The sequence below is a fragment of the Oncorhynchus masou genome, chromosome 22 (genome assembly GCF_036934945.1).
Source record: "Oncorhynchus masou masou isolate Uvic2021 chromosome 22, UVic_Omas_1.1, whole genome shotgun sequence".
In the NCBI taxonomy this organism is placed as follows: Eukaryota; Metazoa; Chordata; class Actinopteri; order Salmoniformes; family Salmonidae; genus Oncorhynchus; species Oncorhynchus masou.
The window spans coordinates 44,066,771-44,079,353 of NC_088233.1; the positions used below are offsets into that span (position 1 = coordinate 44,066,771).

General features: G+C 42.8%; 1 protein-coding gene across 2 annotated transcripts; it reads left to right on the forward strand.

The window, feature by feature from the left end:
* Positions 1 to 415: 415 nt before the first annotated feature.
* LOC135509556 (ferritin, heavy subunit-like) lies at positions 416 to 12,352 on the forward strand. 2 transcript variants are annotated; one of them, XM_064930305.1, is made up of 4 exons: positions 416 to 524; positions 630 to 850; positions 1,197 to 1,343; positions 10,544 to 12,352. In XM_064930305.1, exons 2-4 carry the CDS (start codon positions 683 to 685, stop codon positions 10,844 to 10,846), a joined length of 618 nt encoding a protein of 205 aa, XP_064786377.1. In that variant the 5' UTR covers positions 416 to 524; positions 630 to 682; the 3' UTR covers positions 10,847 to 12,352. The 2 variants fall into 2 exon arrangements, with proteins under 2 accessions (XP_064786377.1, XP_064786376.1); XM_064930304.1 differs by having other exon boundaries at positions 430 to 850.
* Positions 12,353 to 12,583: the final 231 nt, after the last annotated feature.

Below are 12,583 nucleotides of genomic sequence, written 5' to 3' on the forward strand. Positions count from 1 at the left end.
AACAGTGTCAGGAAACTTAACCAAAGCATGGATTGCTGTCATACCTGGTCAATAGAATTACAGGTTAAGGAATCCAATAATGCCATTTTGTAATTTGGGTGAAGTATCCCTAAGCAAGTGATTCTGTTCAATGCAAATTGTACTATTTTATTCTCTATTCTGATCTATTCTATGGTGACGAGCAGAAATTATTTTCTGACACCCAATTGTGACGCACAGACCAACATCCCATCCCTTGAATCAAAATGAAGGATTTCGATAGTATGATCACAGTAGGCTTAAGCTACAATTCATGTTCATGCATTAGCCACTGTTCTTGCTGACATGCTCCCTTTCTAACAATGTTCACTCGTCGTTGTTTGATTGTAGGCTACTATTCGCAATTGACGTCGCTCTTCACTTTGATGTAGGGCGGTGTGTCGTTCAACGCACCGGATGAACTTGAGAAGCTGAACGGGAAACGATTTCTCTGTTTCTATTATCCTACACTCCTGCAACCAAAGACTGTATACAACACTTATAGTGTAAGTAGTTCTTTATATTAGGATCTATTAATTAAGTATTGCACATGCAATCAAAAAGTGTCGTTCAATCGAGATCGGTAACGTTAGCGATCTACTTTATTGCAGTTGCGTAACAGCGGTTGTTGTTACAATCTAACCACAGTCGGGACTTTTTGAACATGGCTGAACCAAGCGGCAAAAGATTGAAGACCAACCTGCCTAACTGTAAAACTCACCGAGCTTTTCTCGGGAGCAGAGTGAAACAGAATCTCCCAGCGATCGTTGAGGAGAGTTTGTGCGGAGTATCTACATTGATTATGGAGGTCGCTTACATACTTGATGCACTGGTAAGGGCGACCCGACCATCTAGCAATAGGCTGCAACTGCAAGTTACTTGTTTACGAAATTCTATCAGGGTAAATTGAGATGGAGAGACAGGGGAGTAGGAGGGGAGACGGGGGAGTAGGAGGGGAGACGGGAGGTGGAGGGAAGATGGAGAAACATGGGGGAAGAGAGAAAGAGGATGGAGAGAGTAAAACAAATGGACATCATGAGTTGATTACGTTTACCAAGTAGCCTATGAGAGTCACAATATAAATAAAGTTGTATGCTCTCCAATACAGCAATATATGTCAATAACCTATTTGTACGTGGATAACTCTTACCTGAGTTACTCTGTATTGACTCTTCCAGGCCAAGATATTTGAGCAGGATGACATTGCCTTGCCAAGAGTGGCAGCGTTCTTCCATGAGCAGTCTGTGAACGAGCAGGCGAAGGCTGAGGCCATGCTGGACTACCTGTCAGACAGAGGGGGACAGTACTGCAGTAAAGACATCCAGGTAAAGCTGCCCACTCATAGAAATAGAATGAACCTCCAGTACACCCATTATAGCATAGTTGACCCGAATGGAGACGCTCATTCTACATATTCTAATTCTGTGTGCCCACTGCCAGCAGAGAGGGGATGGGCTTCTAACTCTAGGCACTAAAGCAGGGTTTCCACTAGTTTCCCCAGCCACAAAGTCAAAATTATATTGAAAAAAATAAGCTTTTTGATCTCAATTTAAGGTTAGGCATAAGTTTAGCAATGTGTTGAGAGTTGAGGTTAGGGTGGAGAATCAGATTTAAAGAATAAAATGGTAGAAATAGGCAGGGTTTATGACTTTGTGTCTGTGGTAACTAGGGATGACCCTAAAGCAGGGCATGGAAAGGGAAATGGTGATACCTAGTCAGTTGTACAACTGAATGCATTCAACTGAGATGTCTTCCACATTTAACCCAACCCCTCTGAATCATTTTTGAATTTCATCTAATAGAATTCGCTGCACAATATTGGGGAAGAGAGTCCACTTCAGATCCATGTGTGTTTGATAGCAACTGATAATCAGCTGATTTTTGAAGTTCAACATGTAGCCTAGATGTAGTGGGTTCACATTAACTAGCCAGCTATCTAACTTGGCTGGTCATTTTTGCCCATGCGAGGAAGTTAGACTAGCAAGACTTTTAGCTAGCTAGCCTAGTATAGGACATTGCTGTGAAGTAGCAGAGACAACACTATGACTTGGGTGGCTAGACCCTTTAACAATTTTTAGGGCCTTCCTCTGGTCCCGCCTTGTATAGAGGTCCTGGATGACAGTGAGCTCGGCCCCAGTGTTGTACTAGGCCGTAGGCACTAGCCTCTGTAGAGCCTTGCGGTCGGATGCCAAGCACGTCGCATACCAATCGGTGATGCAGCCAGTAAAGATACTCTCAATGGTGCAGCTGTAGAACTTTTTGAGGATCTGAAGGCCCATGCCAAATCTTTTCAGGGGGAGTTGTCATGCCCCCTTCGACTGTGTTGGTGTGTTTGGACCATGATAGAACGTTAGTGATGTGGACACCAAGGAACTTGCTAACTTAGCTGGTTCATTGTTGCCCATGAAAGGAAGTTAGGCTAGCAAGCATTTTAGCCAGCTAGCTTAGTCTAGGACATGAAAAACTACAAGCGTGTGTACTACTGTATGACAGTCATAGACTGTTTTGCCAACATGAATTAGAGATGGATGGCATTGGCGTTCATCTACTCTACAAGTAGGGTCAAAAACATGTTTTTCTAATTGCGCACGCACACAGAAATCAGTACCATGGAGAGCCACTGTATTACTGTATTAGACAAAGCATATACGATATAATCTAGTTGATTTGAGGATGTTTAAGTTGAAATAGTGCTGGAATAGCGGAGGCAGTGCTCCTGTTTCTTTGTGCTGACTTGCTGTGGTTCTAAATCAGTAGTTGCTTAGTAAACTGTCAAACATTAACTTCATTGAGCATGTTGTAAACAATGGGTGAAAATGTTTGTTACATACAATATTTGTTTTGTCTACTTCACCGGATGTTGCTTCCGGTTTTGTGATGAATCACAACACCTATGTGAGAATGCTGATCATTGACTACAGCTCCATGTTCAACACCATAGTGTCTTCAAAGCTCATCACTAAGCTAAGGACCCTGGGACTTAACACCTCGCTCTGCAACTGGATTCTGGATTTGCTGACGGGCCACCCCCAGGTGGTAAGGGTAGGCAACAACACATCTGCCACGCTGATAATCAACACGGGGGCCCCTCAGGGGTACGTGCTTAGTCCCCTCCTGTACTCCCTGTTCACCCATGACTGCGTGGCCAAGCACGACTCCAACACCATCATTAAGTTTGCTGACGACACTACGGTGGTAGACCTGATCGCCGACAACGAGGAGATAGCCTATAGGGAGGAGGTCAGAAACCTGGCAGTATGGTGCCAGGACAACATCATCTCCCTCAACGTGATCAAGACAAAGGAGATGATCGTGGACTACAGGAAAAGGAGGACCGAGCACGCTCCATTCTCATCAACGGGGCTGTAGTGTAGCAGGTTGAGAGCTTCAAGTTCCTTGGTGTTCACATCACCAACAAATTTTCATGGTCCAAACACTCCAAGACAGAAGTGAAGAGGGCACGACAATGCCTTTTCCCCCTCAGGAGACTGAAAAGATTTGGCCTGGGTCCTCAGATCCTCAAAGTTCTCCAGCTGCGCCAGGAGAATCCTGACTGGTTGCATCACTGCCTGGTATGGCAATTGCTCAGCCTCTGACCACAAGACACTACAGAGGGTAGTGCGTACGGCCCAGTACATCACTGGGGCTAAGTTGCCTGCCATCCAGGACTTCTACACCAGGCGGTGTCAGAGAATGGCCCTAAAAATTGTCAAAGACCCCAGCCACCCCAGTCATAGATTGTTCTCTCTACTACCGCATTTCAAGCAGTACACAAGTGCTAAGTCTAGGACAAAATGGCTCCTCAACAGTTTTTACCCCCAAGCCATAAGACTCCTGAACAGGTAATCAAATGGCTACCCGGACTATTTGCATTGTGTGCCACCCCACCCCCTCTTTGACGCTGCTGCTACTCTGTTTATCATACATGCATAGTCACTTTAACACTTTAACTATACATTCATGTTCATACTACCTCAATTGGCCCGACCAACCTGGTGCTCCTGCACATTGGCGAACTGGACTATCTGCATTGTGTCCCACCACCCGCCAGCCTGACTAACCGGTGTCTGTATGTAGCCTCGCTACTTCTATAGCCTCACTACTGTATATAGCCTCACTACTGTATATAGCCTCACTACTGTATATAGCCTCAGTACTGTTATTTTTCACTGTCTTTTTACCGTTTTATTTCTTTACTTACCTATTGTTCACCTAATACATTTTTTTGCACTATTGGTTAGAGCCTGTAAGTAAGCATTTCACTGTAAGGTCTACACCAGTTGTATTCGGCCAGCGTGACAAATAAACTTTGATTTGATATGTTACCCCACTCTTCCACCAAGGCACCTGCAAGTTCCCGGACATTTCTGGGGGGAATGGCCCTAGCCCTCACCCTCCGATCCAACAGGTCCCAGACGTGCTCAAAGGGATTGAGATACGGGCTCTTCTCTGGCCTTGGCAGAACACGGACATTCCTGTCTTGCAGGAAATCACGCACAGAATGAGCAGTATGGCTAGTGGCATTGTCATGCTGGAGGGACATGTCAGAATGAGCCTGCAGAAAGGGTACCACATGAGGGAGGAGGATGTCTTCCCTGTAACACACAGCGTTGAGATTGCCTGCAATGACAACAAGCTCTGTCCAATTGCGCGTTCCTGGTGTAACTCGGCAGTGGCTGGTACCATCCTGTACCTGTCCTGCAGGTGTGATGTTCGGTTGTACCAATCCAGTGCAGTTGTTGTTACATGTGTTTTGCCACTGCAAGCATGATCAGCTGTCTGTCCTGTCTCCCTGTAGCGCTGTCTTAGGCGTCTCACAGTAAGGATATTGCCATTCATTGCCCTTCACACATCTGCAGTCCTCATGCCTCCTTGCAGCATGCTTAAGGCACGTTCACGCAGATGAGCAGGGACCCTGGGCATCTTTCTTTTGTTTTTTTCAGAGTCAGTAGAAGGGCCTAACTGTGACCTTAATTGCCTACCGTCTGTAAGCTGTTAGTGTCTTAACGACCGTTCCACAGGTGCATGTTCATTAATTGTTTATGGTTCATTGAACAAGCATGGGAAACAGTGTTTAAACCCTTTAAAATGAAGATTTGTAAAGTTATCTGGATTTTTACAAATGATCTTTGAAAGACAAGGTCCTGAAAAAGGGACATTATTTTGTTGTTGCTTAGTTTATGAACTAGGGCTGAGTTTATGAACTAATTTCTGTGCATCAATTTTTTCGTGAATAATCACATTGCTTGAAAGCATTAAAAATACAGAAAATATCCAAAATACATAATAAATTGTGCTTCATCAATCTACCTGATTTTGATGACTTGGACAAAATTAAGATGTTAATTTTCTTGTAATGCTTTTTGTATAAAAAAAATCTTAATTTACAGCTCAATTTTAGCAAATTCTAAATTTGCGATTATTCATGACAAATCCTGTGATTAACTCAATGTTTTTATCATTTGACAGCCCTAGTATGAACATGATATCACAAATAAGTGTGATACAATTACTGTAGTAACTCTGAGCAAATACATAGATCAGGATCTGCAAGTCCTTACTCTGCACTAATGCTACATGCAACTATACAGTATATGAATGGTATAAAGCATCAGACACACCAAGGATACTGTTCTTAGCAGCTCTGCCGAAAGTGTCTGCAGTCAACTTTTTGTTGTTCACATAGCACAGCTCAACTCCAGAACACAAGTTGGCAGTCCCTTTCTTAAGATATGTTTGGCTTGTGCCTGTTAGCAAGAGCCTATTGGTGCGTTCTGGCATGTATTTTGCCTGTTTACTTTAGGGAACGCCTACTCAGGGAATTGCAAGTGTGCAGTAACTCAATTAGCCTGTGCACTCCTTCTATACGCCATTTTTGTCCATTTCAGCAAATAGAAAAGTTTACAAAACTTAGTCCACTCTGTTCGTAACATATTCTAGTTTTGGGAACTGAAAACTGTATTGAGAACATTTGCAGAATGTCGGCCAAAATCCATCTCGTTCCATTTTCTCCCATTGCCTGGCAACGGACTTCCTCTCACCACCATATTTGGTAGTGAGTGGAAACGCCAAGCAGCTGCATGACATTTATACATCTAGTGAAATATCTGCATCATCTGTGCTAATGTTGTGGCTAGCTAGCCAGATGGCCACAACTAGATAACTAGCAACATTATAATTCAATCACAATGGATTCATTTTTTAATTAAGCAGGCTGCCTGTTAGCTTCTGAGAGTCAGTGGAGCAGCTAGCAAGCTATGTTGTGCTAACTTGCAAATATCGATGCTAACTGTTTAACAAACGTTAGCTAGCAAGCGAACTGGCACTGATCGTATGGGATAATGGAGAATTGCTAGATAGCTAGTTTGGTAAAGCATTTAGTTTTGTGTGCATTGTGCTGCATACCACCCCATTCGTGTGTGTGACTGCCTGGCTCAGTTAGCAAGCTAACGTTAGCTAGATAGCTAATGAGCAAGTGCACATGATCAAACTCAAGCTATATGTAAAATATGTAAAGACTTGCTATAGGAAAAAAAGTATAATGCAGCCCTGTTTTAGTTAGAACAATTCTGATATAAAGGCTGCGGATGACACCTGGAAAATTGCTTTCTGATTGACTCACAGCCAAGTAGAAATGGAAGGTTCTTCGGTACCAGGTCGGTACGTAGTGTTTTTGCAAGAGAAGGAACGGCCTCCTATTGTGCAATGTACCTATTGGCCATCAGTTTTCTCAGTGTGTCTGACCTCTAACAATTAATGGCACGCTGCCTGTCAAGATTAACGGCACGCTGCCTGTCAAGATTAACGGCAACCTTAACGTAAACTCACTCACTTTTGTACATCGCCTTGGTCCGTACAATTTACCTTATTTTTGCGCCCAAAAAACATAATACTTCCAGATCAACTGTAATATCAATACCAATGTAAATCACAATTGCTCCCCTTTCCAACAAAATGAATGACGAAACCTTCATTGATGCCCATCTCTGCATTATTCAAGAAGGCAATGAGCTCCTTCGGGCCTTTAAAAAAATGTAGGGTGGGAAGCGAAGGCTACAAAGTGATCTTGAAAGAGGGAAATATGATGTGTGAAGAAACAGGTTTTTTCCACCCGATTTGTCCAACGAATCAACTTTAAAATGTAAATAAAACAAATAGTTTATGTAATGTCTCATCACATACCTGTTTGAAGGTTTGTGTCAAATTTGAAGAGGGATTTAGGGCTGCGCTAACATTACCCTCACAAGTGAACTGCAGCTGTGCTGGCTTTTGAGTGTCACGATGGCTTGCAGTAATGACGTGGGGAAAAAATGCAACTGGCACCCTAGTCAAGAAATATTAGTTCAATATTAGCAATAATTATATTAATTTAGACAAAAATAATGAAGTTGTCTTACAAGCGTATATGGTTAAGCATGATTTTAATCAGTGAGAGAAGGGCTACCCCTGATGGAAAGAGGCTGTATGGCACAAAATGAGTTGCAAATGCGCGCTGTACGTTACTAGTGAAGATCACGATGTAACGTACAGCATCAGAGGGGTCAGCTTTTTAAAACATTTTCTCCAATACTGTTAGTATTACCATGTCAATCAACACTGACTCGAAACGTAGTTCACACCCTGAATTTTGATGCCAACACATCTTTTACAGTCCCATTCGTTTTCATTACAGTCTCGTTTGAATGTCGCAGTTATGCACATTTGTACGGAATGGGGTGAGTTTACGTTAATTATTCCTAAAGTCCTTGTGTTGCAACGTAATACCTATAGGATCTGCTACATACCTTTCAGAGATGGTGTTTTGGTTGGTGTTGGGGCTCCTTGGGGCTAGAAATAAGGGGTTGTGAGTAGACTGGACAGGTTAGGGAAATCTGAGGCCAAGGGGGATGGGGGGGTTAAACCCTAACCTTGGGGCTTTGCCTGGGGCTCAGGCCTAATGCCTGCCAGGGTGTACATTTCCCCTGAGTTCCGGAAAATTGGGGAGATTAATGCGCAGGCGGAAGGACAGTGCATTAATTGTGTTTCCAGATGTACGAGGTGACGTTGCCACTTTAGTTTTTCTTTCTGCCTCCTCTAGTTTTACGAGTCATGTAAAATAGAACCTGTGTGGGACTGCTAAGGGGTCCATCATCAGCAATTTGGGACACCTTGTTATCCATTTGATCAGTGAGGGCAAATGATATGTCCTGAACAAGTCTATTTGTCAGTTCTAATATTAAGATGTGTATTCAATTCTGCAATAATAGATGACTTTGGTTGAAGTTTGGAAAAAAACTTGTCAGTAAGGACATTTTTTTCCCTCTTATTTTTTATTTTTTATATTTTTTTAACAGTTTGGACAGATTCATTTTCATAAAGATTATGGCTAAAATAGGAGGGATGTAGTGTTTTCAGATTTTAAGAAACGATTAAATTGGGCGACCTGACCAAATTCACATTAAAAATGTGAGTTATACAGTTGCTTGCGAAAGTATTCACCTCCCTTGGCATTTTTCCTATTTTGTTGCCTTACAACCTGGAATTAAAATATATATATTTTTTTTGGGGGGGGGGTTGTATAATTTGATTTACACAACATACATACCACTTTAAAGATGCAAAAAAGATGCAAAAAACAGAACTTGAGCGTGCATAACTATTCACCCCCCCCAAAGTCAATACTTTGGAGAGCCACATTTTGCAGCAATTACAGCTGCAAATCTCTTGGGGTATGTCTCTAAGCTTGGCACATCTAGCCACTGGGATGTTTGCCCATTCTTCAAGGCAAAACTGCTTCAGCTCCTTCAAGTTGGTTCTGCTGGTGTACAGCAATCTATTAAGTTATACCACAGATTCTCAATTGGATTGAGGTCTGGGATTTGACTAGGCCATTCCAAGACATTTAAATATTTCCCCTTAAACCCCTCGAGTGTAGCTTTAGCAGTATGCTTAGGGTCATTGTCCTGCTGGAAGGTGAACCTCTGTCACAGTCTCAAATCTCTGGAAGACTGAAACAGATTTCCCTCAAGAATTTCCCTGTATTTAGCGACATCCATCATTCCTTCAATTCTGGCCAGTTTCCCAGTTCCTGCTGATGGAAAAACATCCCCCGCAGCATGATGCTGCCACCACCATGCTTCACTGTGGAGATGGTATTCTTGGGGTGATAAGAGGTGTTGGGTTTGCGCCAGACATGGCGTCTTCCTTGATGGCCAAAAAGCAGCATTTTTGTCTCATCTGACCAGAGTACCTTCTTCCTTATGTTTGGGGGAGTCTCCCACATGCCTTTTGGCGAACACCAAACGTGTTTGCTTATTTTTTTCTTTAAGCAATGTTTTTTTTCTGGCCACCCTTCTGTAAAGCCCAGCTCTGTGAAGTGTACAGCTCAAAGTGGTCCTATGGACAGATACTTCAATCTCCACTGTGGAGCTTTGCAGCTCCTTCAGGGTTATCTTTGGTCTCTTTGTTGCCTCTCTGATTAATGCCCTCCTTGCCTGGTCCATGAGTTTTGGTAAGGCAGCCCTCTCTTGGCAGGTTTGTTGTGTTGCCATATTCTTTCCATTTTTTAATAATGGATTTAATAGTGCTTGTGGGATGTTCAAAGTTTCTGATTTTTTTAAATTTTATAACCCAACCCTGATCTGTACTTCTGCACAACTTTGTCCATGACCTATGTGGAGAGCTCCTTGGTCTTCATGGTGCCGCTTGCTTGGTGGTGGTGTTGCAGACTCTGGGGCCTTTCAGAACAGGTGTGTATATATACTGAGATCATGTGACAGATCATGTGACACTAAGATTGCACACAGGTGGACTTTAAATAACTAATTATGTGATTTTTGAAGGTAATTGGTTGCACCAGATCTTATTTAGGGGCTTCATAGCAAAGGAGGTGAATACATATGCACGCACACCTTTTCTTTTTTTCTTTTTTTCTTTTTTGTAGATTTTTTTAAACAAGTACATTTTTTTCACTTCACCAATTTGGACTATTTTGTGTATGTCCAATATATGAAATCCAAATAAACATCAATTTAAATTACAGGTTGTAATGCAACAAAATAGGAAAAATGCCAAGGGGATTAATACTTTTACAAGGCACTGTACATCTGTCATTCTCATTAAAAGCAAGCCCGAGAAACAGTAGATCTGTTCAAAGTTCTCTATTTCTATGCTTCCCGTTCATAAGTTTAGTTTTTGCATCTTTTACTTTCGGTTTTGTACACCAGCTTCAAACAACTGAAAATACAATATTTGTTGTTATTTAAATATATTTCACAGCGGTATAGATGGTAAAATTATTATCTACACTGGGCATTGCTTGTTTTGTCACAAACTGAAATTAGGCAAACTATTACAATTTTAGGAAATGGTGGGACGATTTTAAAGTACTATTACAAGTAAAAAAAATAGTTATCCTTCAAGTTATCCTTCAATGCTGTCTGTAACATTTAGGTTATTTAGCAGACGTTTTATCCAGAGCGACTTAGTCAGTGCATTCTAATGGCGGTCTTTGTGTGTGTGTGTGTGTGCTGTCTTTCTCACCCAGAGGCCTGGCTGTGAGGAGGTGTATGCCGTGATCCCAGCCCTGGAGCTGATGCTGGGCCAGTGGAAGGAGGAGATGGCCGTGATGGTGGAGCTCAGCCAGTTGTCCAAGGAGCACAGCGACCCGCACTCCGCCAGTGTGATCAAGAGCCGCTTCCTGGGGCCGCTGGTGCCCCGTGTCAAACTGCTGGGAGACCTGCTGACCAACGCACGTAGGGTGGGCTGCACCAGCGACCGCTCGGGGGGCTTCGGGGAGTACCTCATCGACCAGCTGCAGGAGGAGTTGACCAACGTCTCCAGTAGATAAATCACTCAGTAGTTTATATTAAAGAAAACTACTTTGCGAGTTCGACTCTCAAAACAAGCCTCTCCTGTCAGTGTTTTATGGCCACCTATATTGTATTATAGCTTGTATGCAAGGCCAATGTATTGTAGAAGACACTCCCTATTCCTACATTACTTGCTAGCTCCTCAAAACAAGGGGAATAAGTTGAGGCGTATGGCTTAGTTACAACTAGGTTTATTCGGAACCAAGCTGTAGCACTTCTTCTTAATTCCTGTTTGCATTTCTGCACAATTTGTTTAAATGTTTGGTGTGTTCGAGAGAGGGCAACATCTTGAATCCAGTATTTTAGGTCCTAAAATACATGTATTCAAAAAGAATGAATACATATATTATGCACTAGATTTGAGCATTTAAAAGGACACAGCCTCATTGTATCATGTTCAGTGCCTTTGGAAAGTATTCAGACCCCTTTACTTTTTCAAAATTTTAGATTACAGCCTTATTCTAAAATGTATTACATCGTTTCCCCCTCAATCTACACACAATACACGATAATGACAAAGCAAAAACAGTTTTTTTGAAATGTTTGCTAATTTATTCAAAATAAAAAACTGATCACATTCACCTAAGTATTCAGACCCTTTACACAGTACTTTGTTTAAGCACATTTGGCAACGATTTCATCCTCGACTCTTCTTGGGTATGACGCTAAAAGCTTAGCACAGCTATATTTGGGTAGTTTCTCCATTTCTTCTCTGACAATCCTCTCAAGCTCTATCAGGTTGCATGGGGAGCTTTGCTGCACAGCTATTTTCAGTTCTCTCCAGAGATGTTCGATCGGGTTCAAGTCCTGGCTCTGGCTGGGCCACTCAAGGACATTCAGAGACTTGTGCTGAAGCAACTCCTGCATTCTCTTGGCTGTGTGCCTAGGGTCATTGTCCTGTTGGAAGGTGAACCTTCACCCCAGTCTGAGGTCCTGAGCACTCTGGAGCAGGTTTTCATGAAGGATTCCTCTGTACTTTGCTCTCTTCATCTTTGCCTAGATCCTGACTAGTCTCCCAGACCCTCCTGCTGAAAAACATCCCCAAAGCATGATGCTGCCACCACCAGGCTTCACAATAAGGGATGGTTCCAGGTTTCCTCCAGACGTGACACTTGGCATTCAGGTCAAAGAGTTAAATCTTGGTTTCATCAGACCAGAGAATCTTGTTTCTCATGATCTGAGAGTCTTTAGGTGCCTTTTTGGCAAACTCCAAGCGGGCTGTCATGTGTCTTTTACTGAGGAGTGGCTTCCGTCTGGTCACTCTACCATAAAGGCCTGATTGGTGGAGTGCTGCAGAGATGGTTGTCCTTCTGGAAGGTTCTCCCATCCCCATAGAGGAGCTCTAGAGCTCTGTCAGAGTGACCATCGGGTTCTTAGTCACCTCCCTAACCAAGACCCTTATCCTCAGATTTCTCAGTTTGGCCGGGCGGCCAGCTCTAGGAAGAGTCTTGGTGGTTCCAAACTTCTTACATTTAAGAATGATGGAGGCCCTTCAATGCTGCAGAAATGTTTTGGTACCATTCCCCAGATCTGTGCCTCGACACAATCCTGTCCCGGATCTACGGACAATTCCTTCGACGTCATGGTTTGGTTTTTGCTCTGACATGCACTGTCAACTGTGGGACCTCATATAGAAATCATGTCCAATCAGTTGAATTTACCACAGGTGGACTTTAATCAAGTTGTAGAAACATCTCAAGGATGATCAGTAGAAA